Source organism: Pinus tabuliformis, chromosome Q, assembly GCF_031772625.1.
Source record: "Pinus tabuliformis cultivar Carrire ecotype Pingquan chromosome Q, CPIR1, whole genome shotgun sequence".
In the NCBI taxonomy this organism is placed as follows: Eukaryota; Viridiplantae; Streptophyta; class Pinopsida; order Pinales; family Pinaceae; genus Pinus; species Pinus tabuliformis.
The window spans coordinates 91483592-91499860 of record NC_142296.1 but is presented as its reverse complement, the minus strand read 5'-3'; the positions used below and the strand labels follow the sequence as shown (position 1 = coordinate 91499860).

General features: G+C 41.5%; 1 protein-coding gene across 2 annotated transcripts in view; it reads left to right on the top strand.

Annotated features, from left to right (window-relative positions):
• The first annotated feature begins 1092 nt into the window (after nt 1–1092).
• LOC149218395 (kinesin-like protein KIN-UB) overlaps nt 1093–16269 on the top strand; it is a 177341-nt gene continuing 162164 nt past the window's right edge. The window contains exons 1-6 of one of the 2 annotated variants that reach the window (XM_089383936.1): nt 1093–1739; nt 4516–4616; nt 4748–4870; nt 5194–5379; nt 6152–6373; nt 6619–6784. In XM_089383936.1, the coding sequence (XP_089240062.1) occupies nt 1493–1739; nt 4516–4616; nt 4748–4870; nt 5194–5379; nt 6152–6373; nt 6619–6784 (1045 nt within the window). In that variant the 5' untranslated portion in view covers nt 1093–1492. The remainder of the gene's footprint in view (nt 1740–4515; nt 4617–4747; nt 4871–5193; nt 5380–6151; nt 6374–6618; nt 6785–16269) is intronic. The other variant, XM_089383935.1, reaches the window with a different exon arrangement.

The window sequence follows — 16269 nt, the reverse complement described above, 5'->3', positions numbered from 1 at the left end:
CATCGTGATACAAGTCTTTACAACATCCCACTGTAATACCTCCCACACTAGTGTGGGGGACATTTGAATGTCTTCCTTACAACATCCCATAGTGATACTATCACCACTAGGACATTTGAATGTCTTATTCACTTGAACAAATATTCATCCTCACACCTACCTCTATTCATCCTCACACCTACCTCTTTGTCGATTAGGCCAACTATACATTCCAAGGCAATGATGGATCTCTTCCCCCTATTATCTTCTTAACATAACTAGAGATACCTAATAGTGTTACCGTGTACTTTGGAAACAAATTGGGGGTCCGGTGTCTCTATTCAACATTGCATCAATCTTTCTACTTTAGAGAAATTTGGAGGGACCAATGTCTCAATTAAACATTGCACCTCTCTTTCAACTTTAGAAAAGTTAGTGTCGGACCACGAACGAAATGGGGCACGCGAGCCAAGTCAAGGCAGAACCACATGGAGTTGAAGGACCGAGGGGCAAATTCTAGAAGACCAACGAACATCCTATCACCGTGTGGCCTGCGTATGTGACAGAAGCCAAAAAGTTCATAATAACAAACATGAAAAGAATAAAAGAACACAATAATTATTATTTTTCGAATGTCTACACAGAAGAAAACCGCGGGAATTCAAGAAATGCATATTAATAATCAATCGCTTAATACATAGCGGATAACATAAAAGATTGCGAAATATTTAGAATGGGAAAAAATATTTCGAAAATCAAGACGTGCATAGGCATTAAAGGAATTAAAAAAGAAAAATAGCAGGCATAGACATTAGAGGAAAAAATATTAAATAACCCAAAAAATTGTTTCCCGTTTCCAACTGCTTTCAAAGTTTGTTTTTGTTAATTTTTTAAATTAATTTGCAAACCGAGTTTGCCGGACGAATGGGTACCCATACCCTGCAAGGCGACCATAAAGCGAATAAAGGGCAATAAAAAATAGAAGAAAAATACAGGGAATTGATAATTAACTAGGTACTGCATGTATGAATACCATGCCATACATGGGTTTTCATGTATGTATGCATGTAAGATGGACGCAAGGGGATTTCATTTTGACTCTGGTTAAACGTCATAGTTGGTTGGCTAGACGTGAGGATTCCCGTTTGTTGGTAATGGTGGTTGCCGTCAGTTGTGGAATTCTGTGGAGGGAGAGAGAGTGAGAATTGCAGTCTGAATATCGCTCTGTAATTTGCATTTTGCGTTTCTTCTTCCATAGAGGAACCGAAGTTACTGCTGACATGCTCTCTTTTCCTCTGCATTCTTCCCTCATATTGCATTTGTGTTCCATTAAATTCGTTTCATTGCTGGAACTGACATTTTCATTTGCAAATCGAACCAGGCATCGCTCACTGCAACCCTAGCTTGCGCTGGGATCTTTTCTAGGGTTTCTTGCGCTTCTGTGGCGATCATTTTGCGTTGCAGAGGAATGTAGGATTGCAGGTTATGTAAGTTAGGCGTGGTGAAAAGAAGAATGGCGTTTGCAGGCCACAGAAGCAGCGGGGGTTCGAACATGGGAGGTAAGGGGACTGTGAGACTAGAGAGACCGCCGTCTATTAATACTGTGTCGTCGAATAGATCAAATACTGGTGTCGTGGCGTCCAGTGCTCCCTCGTCGTCGGTTCCGCCTGCAGGCCGGCCGAAGTCATCGTCTTCTTCGCCGTCCTTCTCTAGGCGCAACAGCATAGGGTCGCCTCGCAATGGCAAAGATGATTGTGGAGGTCCGTTTGTTTTTCTCTCTTTCTACGTTTGTGATCCGACATCTTATTTGGATGTTTATGTGGTTTCTTGGGGTCATGTGACAATAATTTCGGTAAATTATCCTGAAATTTAAACTATGGTGGCCTCGTGCATGGTTCTCGTCACGGCGTTTGGGAATCGGGAGTTGCGAGTTCAATTTCCTTAGGCTGCAATGCCAATTTCGTGCTCCGTTGCAGAAGTGTTTCCTTTGCTTTACTCGAATTACATTTCCAGTTATGGTTCTTTCAAATAAAATTATTCGCAATCATAACTCTCTGCAAGATGTATTGTACATGTAAACTAAGACGAATTAGGAAATTTGATATCTGACATGTTCAATCACAGAAGCTACATATCAAAGCTCAACATTGTTGATAAAATTTTGGTAATTTTGACTTAAATTTTTTAACTCCGAGACAAGCGGTTCTACAGACCAGATAAGTCTCAAAGGATTCTAAAAGCAAGCACATACATAAACATATAACGCCATGGCTCGACATTGTTGATTGTCTGGTAATTCTCACTTAAATTTTTAATTCCGAGACAAACGGTTCTATAGACTAGGTAAGTCTCAAAGGACGTTAAAAGCAAGCAGAATTAAACATATATGGTATGTAATTGCTATTGCTACTTAATTTTCCAAGGCACTTCTGCCGTCGAGCTAAATATATCTCCCTACTTAGTATCAAACATAGGGAAACTAGTTTTTTACAAGTATCTTGCATATGGCATCTCTGCGGATTTTTGGCCTAATTTAAATGCAGCCGTCTATTAATTCCAATTTACTGGTGCGATCTCTATTGGCCTATAATATATATTACTTTAAAATATTTACGTTTTTTAAATACTTCTTAAATTTTTTCAGTGAGTGTTTCATTTGAAACGCTGTCAAACGTGGCCAACAAACTTAATATACAGGACTTTATAACTGCTGGGGTTTGAACCTGGACCATTAACGTGGCGATGTACCATCTCAACTTCCCTCCGTTGGCCAATAATTACCAGTTTATTTTATTTTATTTCTTTGAAGATATCATATTTTGATAATGATTTGGCTGGACTGTGTGGGTTTCTCTATCAATGTGAGTTGGGAACAATTTTACTCATGTGTTAATTTAATCTTAAAACTGTTGTTAGTCCTTCGGAATCAGATCATTGATCATGAATTTATGAAATCCAACTAGACCAACCAAAACTGCAGCAACATTCTCAACTCTGAACTAAGGGCGCACAAATGGTTGAGGTACACATTGCCTGAGAAAGCACACCGATATCATTGGGCCTACTATGTCTCACCTATTTGGAGTTTTATTTTATCCATCTAAAATGTGATGCTGCTTTTGTCAAATTTAGCACAATAGAGCAAAGGAAATTCCCTTTCTGACAGAAGTGCAACAGCCTTTGCTTGACCCTGGAGCTTTGTCAATACTCTTTTTATGCTCTATGCGAGTCTGCGCTGTAACGATCCTGCTTGCTGGAATTTGGGACATTTTATTTTCTCTCCCCATACAGGTGCGAAACTGCTAAGATATCGCATGTGAGAACTACTAGATTTTTCTCTTCTCGGCAATGCAGAGAACTTGCACCTGAACAGTGAAAAATGTTCTGAGCTAACTTTAACCCTAAAATAGACTGGAGAGTGTCGATTGGTATTAGGAAGCCAGGACTTATCCACAACAGGGTAAGCTTTTTGCAGGCTACAAGCTCCAAATCTTGTCTACAAGAGTAAGCAACCAGAGCCGGCTCAACAATTCACAAAATTCCCCATACCCACTCAATGGTTTCAGCCCCTTTTTAACAATGGATTCCTTGTTTACTAAAGTGGTCCTTAATTATTCAAACAGATCACTGACTGAACCGCACACTTCTGATAGCAACTACACATTTCAACAAACTGCCTAATCACCGAACTAGATATTTCTGCCTAGATTTCAGAAGACTGCTTTCAATTCCAGCGGCTGTCCAAAATTCCAATATCGGCAAACTGGATTTTCAGTAAACTGTCTTAAAGTCGAGCAAACTGGGTTGTTACAATTAAACTGAAATTTTAGTAAGGTTTATTGAAATTTACTATTTGGGTAAACTGTTGTAAATCCTGGCAAACCAGATCGTTAAATTGAGCCAAAATTATTATTTTGTGGTCTTTGTTGGGTGAGTTTTGTCTGATTCACCCAATTGGCTTGATTTGTGCGGTGTTGTCATTTTCAGTGTAAATACAAGAAGTTTCATTTACGGTGAAATTTATCACAGTAAGTCATATTAGACTTGTCAGGGCTCTTAATATTGTGATTGGCAACTTACATCTTCAAAAACAGATTTTCATTTAGTAGCCTACCATGTCAATAGTAGTATCTTTGGGTCATGTTGTGGTTCTTTGTGCTATCAAAGAAAAGTCCATATATATTGGAACATGGAACATTCCCTTAAAGGTCTGCAAAAATCACTGGACGATCTAAAATAAGATTGGCAGTCTAACAGAACCTTTACAAATTCACAGCATGTCTGGAAGCGACCATTCAAACTTACCACTCTTTGGAATTTGCAATTATTTCATTGTATTCCTTGGAAACCACATTCAAAATTTTGTCCATATATTCTTGTTATTTCTGTGTGAATGCATATGTTTATTATTCATTTGTTATGTGTATCGACATATTTGACAAGGATTTTGTTGAACCGTGTAGATTTTAACTTTATGAAGTTTGACATTATATAGTGGTCAAAATAGTTTTTTATTGTTTATTTACCTGATAACAGTGCCAGGACGAGTGAGAGTAGCTGTAAGACTGCGCCCTAGGAATCAAGAGGAGCTTGTTGCAGATGCAGATTTTGCAGATTGCGTGGAGCTTCAGCCAGAGGTTTGCTGACATCATTCTTTTCATAGAAGTTTGCCGAATTTGATAATTGAGAGCTGTTAATTTTCTGCTTATGCTACTGAACATTTATCATTTTGTATTTGTCCATCTTATATGTGAGTTTTGCTTTTCAGCTCCAACGGTTGAAGTTGCGAAGGAACAATTGGGATTCTGACACATATCAGTTTGATGAAGTTCTTACTGAAGCTGCCTCTCAGAAGCGTGTTTATGAAGTTGTAGCAAAGCCTGTTGTTGAGGTAATTGAGTTTATCACTTTAGATCATTATTTTCAAAACCCTAAATTGTGATGTGCCCTGTTATACCTCGTGTATCATCATATGGGTTTTTTTGCTTATGCCTTTGTTGCCCAAAGCCCTTAGGTTTTAAGTTTAATTCTGGAAAATGGTGTTAAAATTATCCTAACTTTATTCAGTTAATATACAGAGGCTCATGACGGATTTACCTTTCATGTTATTTTTGTCTTAAACTTGATGGCATAGCTTGCATTGGTGCTTACTTGTTTATAATACTATATCACATTCACTTTCCCTATGATGGAGTTTTAGTCTTTTTCATGCAGAGTGTATTGGAAGGGTACAATGGAACTGTGATGGCATATGGGCAGACTGGTACAGGAAAAACATTTACTCTTGGTCAACTAGGGGATGGAGATACTGCAGAACGGGGAATTATGGTGCGGGCAATGGAAGACATTCTAGCAGACATTTCTCCAGAGCATGATTCTGTAACAGTCTCATATCTGCAGGTAATACATTTGTATTACATATTTTTTAAAATTGTCTCTAGTACTTACCTGTGTCAAGTTGCCGACGCAAATACTCTGGTCGTATGGGCCTTTCATCATTTTGTACACGATGATACAAATCTTCATGTTGATTTTCTGGTGCTGCTGACCCTCCTTCCTCTACCCATATATCTATTTCTATCTATCTATTTAACTTAGAAAACAAAATCTCAATGTGTCCTACAGTCTGTTTCAATATGTTTAGACTTTTTGACCTTGGTGACATTTGCTTTCAAGTTTAAGCATTATTGCTTATATCGCAATATATCAACTTCTAAGTCATGACTAACAGACTATTTTAATGAAAAACAAATTTACCTGATTTGTATTTTCATCCCCAAGGAAGAGTGTACCTTTGGAAAATGTTGAAAAAACATAGTGTATATATATATATATATATCAGTATTGAAGAAATTTATAGTGGTAATGTTTGGTATCCTCGTGCTTTATGTCTATGGCAAGATTGACATGTTTAGCATTTGACAACCAAAACACAATAATTGGTACCTCACAAATAAAGTTTAATTTTTGGAGCTCTTGTTGTTGTTGAAGGGTTGGGAGAAAACAAGGAAAATATAAACTGTGTCACCAAAGACATAAAATAACTCATGCTTTTGTTGTTACGTTGGGAACATGATTCTTCAGTTGTTGACTAGAACTGTTGGCCTAAGCTTCATGCTACATATGTCAGATCGAATTTTCTACCAATATGTTGCGCTGATTTTAATTGCAGCTTTATATGGAGACTGTGCAAGATCTCCTCACTCCTGGTAACTACAACATTCCTATTGTAGAAGATCCAAAGTCAGGGGATGTATCAGTGCCTGGTGCAACTGTTGTTGAAATAAGAGATCAACAGAGTTTTGTAGAATTATTGCGGACAGGGGAAGCACACCGATTTGCAGCCAACACTAAATTAAATACAGAATCTTCTCGAAGTCACGCAATCTTGATGGTAAGGATATTTTGACATTGTTGCAGAGGACTGGAAAAGTTTAAATTTTTTTTTGTCCATTCTTGTTGTAAATGATCATTCATCTGTTGGATTTTTTTAGAATTTTGGGTAAAAGTGTCCTGCATAGAAGCAATGAATTACATCAATATGACATTTATCCATAAATTTCATTGGTTTGAAGTTTGAACTTTGGAAAGAGATAAATGGGTGGGATCTTTTGATGCCTTTTTTGGATTCTTTTCCAGGTAAATGTCAAAAAAGCGATGTATGGAAGGCAAGATAAAGAGTCAGCTCTGTCAAATGAGAATGGGAATGGTGTTAATCTACTCAAGGGTATTCGTGCTCCGGTGGTCAGAAAGAGCAAGTTGGTAGTGGTTGACTTGGCAGGTTCAGAGCGGATAGACAAATCAGGTACGAGGTAGATTTGGTGTATGTATTTCTTTCTCTTTTTTGGAAAGTGCATCTCATATCCACCTTGATTTATATCTCAAGAGTGTAGACACCCTTTCTGAAATTGCCAGTTTTGGCTGGAATCTAGACTCACATCTCTGATCTGAAAGCTGCAGTCTCACCCAAATGAAAGCAGGAGGCATCCCCATGAAAGGTGGCAAGACATCCTTTTTTTTATGTTAATTTTCTTTCACACAAGAAGAGGCAAGTGTTATGGTGTTCCATAGATCTCTGCTAAACTGTTTGGTGATCTATCCATCCCCCAAAATGGCTCCTTTTTAGTAGAAGTTAACCAAAGAGAACAGTGACTCAGCGGTCATTGGTAACCCGTTCTCAGAATACTCTGGCAACCTTGAATTTCCAAAAGACATGCTAAAACTGTCTCTGTTTTATGATAAATCATGTGGAAACCATCTGTTAAGTTTGAGTTATGGATGCTATCCTTAACAACTAGGCTTTTGTTAAGCATTAACCATCCAAGCACCCTGCAATTAAAGGAGAGGGGTTTACGGATATCTGAACACCTGCTAACCTATCTAACTTCAACATTTTGACTAGCCCATATTTTGTTAAGTCGAGCTGTGATTGGGGGATTTGGTTAGATCTTGTAATAGAGTACTTTAGTTTTGTAGTTCTCAATTTCTCATATGATTGTTCCTGATCCTTCCAAATTGGTCCCTGGGCATCCAAATTCATCTTAAACAGACCAGAATTAGGAATGGCCTTACAGAGATCTGTGAAGACTTTATGAGTGTGATTGTTAGATCTCAAAAGCAATCAACCACCTCTGTCTTTGTTCTATAAGTCTAACCAAGTGTGCAAACTCTTCTTGGTTAGTCTAATTTATTCCAAAGGAGTTAATGCAATCTCCCCTATATTCTATGGAAAGGTCCAAAGGGATCCTACTGCTACAGCACATCTGCTATGACAGGCATTAAAGTCCCAGCATAACTCTCTGGGCACTGACTGTCAAGCCTTCCATATCCTCTTGTGTGCCCTTGTTTTGTGGGTCCATAGCCCTCCCTTGAAGGGATGCTTCACTTGAGTTGTGTATAAACACAGAACTTAATCTTGCATTTGTATCATTTCATCTTGTCATCTGCTTGATTCGAGATATAAAGTGTTATAAGCCTAAGGGCACTTAATGTTGGTGTTCTCTCGCATTTTGGCTACTTTCTTTTAGGCACACTTGTGTAGGAATGTTGTCCGCACTTGTGCTTGGCTTTTGCACTCTCTCAAGCACACGAAATCTACACTGTAGTCATTTGTGAGGAGGCTATTTCAGAATTTGAAAGTGAGATTTGGTTCCATCAATTCTTTTGTTGGCCCTTATAAATCTCAACGTGCTATTAGAGTGGTGTAAACCTTACTCTCTCAATTCTTTTGGCCGATTCGAAAATTATTGGCTAGTGGCATCTTTGTTATAATGTGGAACTAGGATTTTGTGGATTGTTGATTCTAGGGTTTCTCTACTGGTTTTAGAGATAAAAACCTTAATATAGGGATGCACCTTTCTTCTAGGGTGTTCTTTGGAACTTTTTCACCCTTCTTCAAGGCTAGTGACTCCATTCCTAGGGATACCTAGTGTTTTCATTTTGTACCGTTTGGATCTACAAAAGGCAAATTTTTGAAGTCTTCATTCCATGAGGAGCTGTCATCCTGTTGTTGTTAAGCCTACAAATTCAAGGTGATTGTTTCCCTGTCTAAATGATGCCACCTATTATTTTTGAGTTGATCATATGACTGGCCTACTTAGAAGCCAAGGTCCATGGATGTTCTTGGCGAGGCTGCTTCTTGTTGAAGATGATGACAGTTATGGGCATCTAACTTACAAAGCTCTTGGGTTGATCACTCTTTATGTTGAGCTCAATCTCATTCATCCTACCGACGATAACAAAGTTAAAAATCAAGATCATTCATGAATCACAACATTAGAACTGAAATCATTAGATAATATATAAATCGGAAGATTGAAATCATGATGCATCATGCCTTATACAAAAAGGTTAAATGTAAATACAAAATTGAGTGTCTCATCAATGATTGCTTTGTTGATATGATGATATAGATTAGGTCGAACTACATATCCATAAATGGGTCTACATCCTCATCATTTGAATATTTCAACTCTACATCATGATCAAGTTGTGTTCTTCTTTGAAATTTGCATTAAAATCTAAAGATTCCCACCTAGTTACAATGGTAAATGGATACCTTACATTGTTTGAGAACATGCTTTTTTTTTCCGGGGAAAGAAAATTCATAATTTCATAAATAGAAATTACATGCTGTGGATGCCTGAAGGCATATGCTGTAAACGTGGCAATGAAGTCCACTGTCAAAAATCAAAAAATAAGTATTCAGGAAACCTCGGGGGTGTACTGTTCTGATGCATATATCCGCTATGTATAGAAAACCAAAAATAACCCACGCAGGGGCTGTCAATCATGAGCTGTTCGTTTTGTACAGAGCAAAAAACTAAAAAGATTCAGATTCATAGCTGTAAATTAGAGGCTATTGCTCCTCAGTAATCCTTCTTCTATGTATGGTCTGTGGAAATAATGATAGATCCCTGCCGGAGAATGTTCTGCGATCATCCATTCCCCTAGAGGACGATGCGTCGCTTCTTTTGATAGCCTGTCAGCAGTTTCATTTCTTTCCCTGTAGATGTGAGAAACAGAAATCTGATCAAAGAAAGTTTTGAAAAAAACAATTTCTTCCAATATAGATCTCAGTGAGTATGCAGTGCAAACAGCTGTATTGTTAAACCAATCAGTCACTATCTTTGAATTGCCAAAAATTTGTATATTTCTGCATTGTTTCAGGATAGCAAAGTATAGCAGGTGGCAGAGTGTTATCAATTCAGCATGGTTGTTAGTGCCAGGCCCCAGTCCCAAGCATATCTGGTAGAAATGTGTTTCAGAAAGGTAGAGGCAGATGCCGCCCCACAGCCGTGTTGTTGGGCAGCCCCGTCATAGTAGGCCCACGGGATAGCTTTGTTGATCTGTTCCTGATGTATAATCCTTGGTCTCTTTTGACTGTCATCATTTGGAAGCTCTTCGTATGCTGCACAAATCTATGGGGGGAGGAGATTCCAGTTTACCAAAGTGTCATCAAAAATCTTTTTATTTCTTTTGAGCCAAATATACCATGATACGAGGAGAGGCAGGTTTCTTGATTTGGTGACAGCTGATGTACTCCACCAGTTCTCCCAAGCCGAAATAATATCAACCCCCTGCCAGTTTCTGGACATATTAAGAGATCTAAGGACTTGAGTCCATATGCTTTTGGTGGTAGTGCAGGTGAGAAAAAGATGCTGGGTTGTTTCTTCCTCTTGGAGGCATAGTACACATCGGGTAGGCCCCATGAAAGCCTGCCTTTTCAGATAGGAGCCCATGGGAACCTTATCTTCTAAAACATTCCACACCAACAGCCTGGTACGTGGAGGAGCTTGTAATTTCTATAGGCTAGTCCACCAGCTTCTTGTGATCTCCGGCTTCTTGTCTGCTATGATTATGTTATACCCCTGTTTCGGTGTGTATTGCCCAGTTTTTGAGTGTGCCCAGAGGAGTTCATCTTCAGCATTCCGTAATCTAACATGGGTTTCTGTGAGAGCCTGTAGGTAGAGATGCCAAATTCCACTCCATTCATCTGGAATGTGCCAGTGCGGATCAGTCAGCCATGCTTGAGTATGGAAAGTGGTATTATGCTGATCCCCAATCTGTCCCAGATACTTGATACCTCTGTTGTTTAGGAGCTGAATCAGTCCATCAGGAAGAATATGTGAAGTTACCACATCCAATCCAAGGATCAATGCCAATACGGACAAAAGTGCCATTGCTAATCTTCCATATTAAGCCATCCTTAATGATAGAAATAGAATTTAGAATGGCTCTCCAAATCACCGATATGCCTTTCCTGTGCCAAGATGGGCTTCTGATCCAGTCTATGATAGTCAACGATCAGATGTATTTATGTTGAATAACCTCAGCCCAGAGGCTGTTTTGTTTGAGGAGGAGCCAACTCTGTTTGGCTGCCAAGGCTTGAGCAAAAGCCGGAAGAAGTTTAAGTCCCCAGCCTCCCCACTGCTTCGGTGTAGTAATTCTTGTCCATTTAACCCAGGCAAACGGTCTGCCCTCCTTACTACCATTCCAGAGGAATCTACAACATATTTGTTGTATTCTGTGAAGTATTCCTCTAGGAATCCAGGCGAGTGACATCCAGTACACCGGGGTGGCTTCAAGGACCGTTTTGATAAGGACAAGTCTGCCTGCCCTAGACAGGAACTTGTGACACCAATAGCCAATTCTCTTCTCCACTTTTGTAATGAGCCAGGTCCAGTTTGCAATCTTGTAACCATCTGGTTTTAGTCTGAAGCCCAAATATTTTAACCCCCCCATCAAATCAGTAGCCTAAAAGGGAAAATATTGAGAGGCCAACTGAGATTCTTGTAGGGTGCATTCAGATAGAGAGATGGTGGATTTTTCTCTGTTGATCTCCATTCCCGTGGCTCTGCGAAAAAGGTTTAGTATCTCATTCAAAGAAGTCGAGTCCTGGACACTGCCATTCAAGAAGATCAATATGTCATCTAAAAAAAGTAGATGTGTCAGGTAGTAATGTTCCATGATTTTTAGGCCTTGTAGGCCCCCCCTTCTTTTTTCTGTAGCTATAAGTCTGCTCAGACCTTCCATGACTAGTAAGAAAAGAAGTGGTGATAAGGGGCATCTCTGTTTGATCCCCCTATCAATATTGAGGAGGGCGATGCCGAACCATTTATGAGAATAGCAAAAGAGACAGAGGAGATGCATCCCATGATCCAGCTGATGAGCACTGGGGGAAACCCCAAATGAGTAATAATCATCTTGATGTATAACCAATTTACTTTGTCAAAGGCCTTTGCCAGATCAATTTTAAGAGTGAGTCCCTTGAGATTTCTGAGTTTGATGGAGTGGAGGGCTTCCTGGGCTGTACCAATGGCATCCTGAATATGTCTATGGTGGAGGAAGGCAAATTGCTCCTGAGAGATATGATTGGATAGTATGGGCTTGATGCGGTTGGCGATAATTTTAGAGATGATTTTGTACAGGCAGTTGCAAAGGGATATAGACCTGAAGTCATTAAAAGATGAAGGCGAATCAATCTTAGGGATCAAGGCCAAGTAAGTGAAGTTGATGAGGGGGTGGATGTATCCCGATGTTCTGCTTTCTTCGATGATAGCAAGTAGATCCCCTCCCAGAAGCTCCAGAAAAGCCAAATAGAACTCCACTGGCCAGCCATCAGGGCCAGGACTCTTATCCTTTTTGAACCACTTGAGGGTTCCTTCCAATTCTTCCATAGTGACCGGTTGATTTAAGTCTTCTGCCTCTTCCTGATCCACAAATCTTGGAAAGTGGCCAGCTAGATTGATGATATCCGGGAGGTTGATGGCTGCCGGTGCAGTGAATTGCCTCTTGAAATGTGTAATCCCCAATCTGGCTAATTGTGGGTGAGTAGAGGCCCAACCCCCAGACTCACAGGGCATCTGCCAGATAGTATTAGTGGCCTTTCTTCCATTTGCAAAATTGTGGAAGAATTTCGTATTACCATCTCCCGCTTGGAGCCAGGTGGCTCTACTTTTCAATCTCCAATGTTCTTCTTTTTCCAGTACCATCTTATTTTTATGGTTCTCCAATGTAACTAGATTCATTTTAGTCTCCTTTGTTAAGAACCCTAGCCCTCGATCATGCATTATTTGTGCAATCTGTAATTCAATATCAGCAAGATTCTGATCATCTCTCGTCTTCTTCCTCTTAGACCACTCCTCTGTCATTGTCCTAAGTTTATTTAGCCAGAAACAGAAGTCCACAGCCGACCTCTGAACCCTCAGGGGGGGTTGAGCTCGCCAGAACTCAGTCACCATGTTGATGTATTCAGGATCTTTTAGATGCCCAACAAAGAATTTGAAGGGGGAGCGCGGCTTTCTTGATGGTCCGGTAATTTGTAGAAAAATTGGTAGATGATTAGAAGAGCCCCCAGTTCCCACCCATTGTCGATACAGGGGGAGGTAACGGATAAGGTTTTCATGAATCAAGAACCGATCCAATCTTCGGCCCAGGGTAGCCTCCCCAGTCCGCCTATTGTGCCAGGTGGGCAACTTCTTATTCATGGGAACATCAACTAAATTGCAGGAATCCAGTAGTGTACACATCTGATCGAAAATAGGATTGGTTTGAGCTTGGTGTCCCCAGGATTCTTCCATGCCCAAAGAAAAATTTAGATCTCCCCCAACAATGGTGGAGTTTGTGACAAGATCATGTTCCAACAAATGGTGCCAAAAATCCATTCTGTTTCGATTTGGAGCATATATGTTAATCACTTTTAATTGTAGTCCCAGCTCCCCTACGAAAATGTCCATGCCCATGAACCCCATGCCCCCCCAGATGGATATATGCTTACCTGTTTTAGGGTTGATGCCAATTGCGAGTCCACCAGATCTGCCTATGGCATCCATCCCCTGAAATGTCCTGCCCGACAAGATTGAGTGAAGGGTTCGGATAGTATCTTCAGAAGAGCCAAGAGTTTCTCGAAGGAAGAGTATGTCACAGAATGTATCCTTTAACAATCTTTTGAGAGCCAATTTCTTTTTGGGGTTGGCTAGTCCCCGGAAATTGTAGGAGAGCCAAATCATAAGGGAGCATGGGCAGTGGGCTCCAATCCTCTAAGCGCCCTCTTAATGGTATGCTGTCGGCCCCTTGCAACATCCGCCATCGCAGACTTGATGGCAGATTTGATCTTTGATGGGTGCCCTCTGACAGGTTTATGGAGCTTGGTCTTTCCTGGGGATCGGCCCAAACCAAGGTGCATGTTTTTAGATCGAGGTCTGGAGCGGAGGTTGTAGGGATGGGGATCCTGCCTAGAAGAGGAGGAATTGTGAGAAGGGGGTGTGGAGAAATCCCGGTGGGAGGTGGGAGTGATGGAAAAAGTGGGCGGGGGCACTGATAAAGAATAGGGAATGGAAGGAATAGTGCAAAATGCAGATGAGGGGGAATGCAGAGATGTATGCAATACATTTAACATAACATCTGAAAAAAGAGCAGCGGATATGTGGATAGACTCATTACCCGGTAGAGGAGTAGCTTCCACTGCAGATTTGGAGCGAGTTTTGGGAGGAGATGGTGGAGCTTTTCGCCGGCTCCCAGTCTTCTTTAAAGTCTCCGCCGTGGTTTCAGTCGCTGCCCCTCCACGTTCCTGTTCATCCTTGTTCTGCTCCACAGAGGCCTGATGCTTCGTCCCCTTTGAGTTTTTCGTGGTCACCGAAGGATTTAGAGGGCAATCCTTGAATAGGTGACCCACTTTGTGGCACCTCCTACAGCGAAACGGGACTCCTTCGTAGTCTAGAAGTTGTTTGCGGGAGAAGTGCCTTCTGTGGAGAGTGATTTTTTCCTCCAGCCCAACCCTAGTGTCGAGGTGAACCAAAATCCTTGCCATTGTCATGATTCCCGTTTTCTCGAAAGACTTGTCATACTCCAGGTAAGTCCCCAGGGCATCTCCGATACGTTTGAAAACCTGTGGTGTCCAAAACTGCATAGGTAGTCCGGGAAGTCTGACCCATATGGGTCCAGCGCCGAGTTGCTCGCGTTCAGGATCGAAAAGAGGATCCCAACGTTTTAACAGAACAGGTGCGAGCTCAATGTGCCAGTAACGTGACAAAATCCATTCCGTGTATTCCTCCCTATGAAAGCGGAGGGTGAACCATCCTCTGGCCAGCACCCGAATTACAGGGAGTTCTTTCAGCAAGGAACCCCATATCTCCATCGTCCATTGACACAATCTCTCCACCGAGTAATTTCTGCCTTGAACCCGGCCTACCAGAACTTTTCTCGCCGTATCGAATGCGTCTGCCATTTGGACGTCCTCTCCAAAGGTCAGGTTGATATCAGTGTCGACCGCTCTGAGACACCGCCCCCTTTTCAGTTTTTTCGAGCGCCGTCCCGTAGGGTAGTCTTTCAGAAGGTTCCTGCACAGTTTTGAAGAGCTGTGCTGCGCCGAAGTAGAGGGTCTAGGGTTATGGATAGGTGTGCTAAAACAACCAGATCGAATTGGGGAGAGGGGATTGAGACTGCATTCACCCGGGTGAGAAAAAGCATGCGTCGGTCGAGAGGGGTTTGACGGGCCCGCCTGAGCCAGGGAGATGGAGGGAGGGTACATAGGCAGAGGGAGCTGCGGGGGAGGAGGAGGGGGTTGCAGCGGATGGTAAGGCGAGGGGGAGTCGAAAGTAGGGGAGGCCTGTAGGCAGGAGCTGAGGAGGTTCAGAGTAGCCGGGGAAAGGGGGGGCATTCCAAGCCCGGAAGGTCCGCTACATTTACCGCAGGGTGCTGGCGCTTCCCGGAGATAGGCGAGTGTGTCTTTGACTGTTTGGCAGCTGTTGATCGATCCAGCTTGTCCTGCAAGGGGCCCTCGACCGATGTGGAGTTGTGCACCCATATTTCCTGTTCCGACATGGGGTCCTCCTCGTAGTCCACAAGGTCCTCTTCCACCATTTTAGCCGGTTGCAAACCTGTTAGCCGTGTGACTAGGGGGGAGTGGGCAGTGATGAACGGGGGTAAATAGTCGTAGAGCCGGAGGTGTGTCCAAAACCCACGGCACAGTGACGCGAAAGAAACAAAAGGAAATCGCCAAAAGGCTCGACAGTAGAGAGCAGCGATCAATAAAAAAAGTTGCATGTAAAAGACCGCGATCAGAACTGCGAGGGTACCTGTGCTGCCTCCACCATTATCGCTCGCAGTTGTAGGGCCACAGTGCTGTCAAAAACAGAAACCCTAGGGTTCCGCCATGGTCGCTCCTCCCGTCTCAGTTCCAAACTCCACATCCTCTATCTCCAGACATCTTGTTTGAGAACATGCTATAGTCTATGACTCTATGTATCATACTGTTCGAAGAGGATTGTTCACCTAGAATTGGATGGGATTGATCAAATTAACTTATTAATGATATAATGATCCTTTGTACACAAAGAAAACTGAAAATTAAGTATATATCCTACATACTATTATCTATATGATGTCTCAAAGCGTTCCGAGAGCATTCTTGCTAGCATTATCAAAAACTAAAAGTTTAAATTTAAATGTCTCAAATCTTTTCTTCTGGCACTATCATGTGTTATACAACCTACAGGGCACAAGTAATTAATAGCTTAACTTATACAACTATATAGCCTATAGATTAATAATAAGTAACCTAAATAAAAGTCTAAATAGAATATTTGGCAAAACTAAACCAAAACTCTAATGTTATTTGCTTGGGATCTCGCATGTGAGGGCTAGCTAGCACAGGATCCAATTCAGCAGCATGGGATCCATTTTTGAGTTTGAAGGATTCGTGACATTTGTCTATGTGGCACATGGGAATGACATGGCATGCTTTGAGGCAAGCATTGGCACATGGGCATGACGTATTCGCCCTCCCAA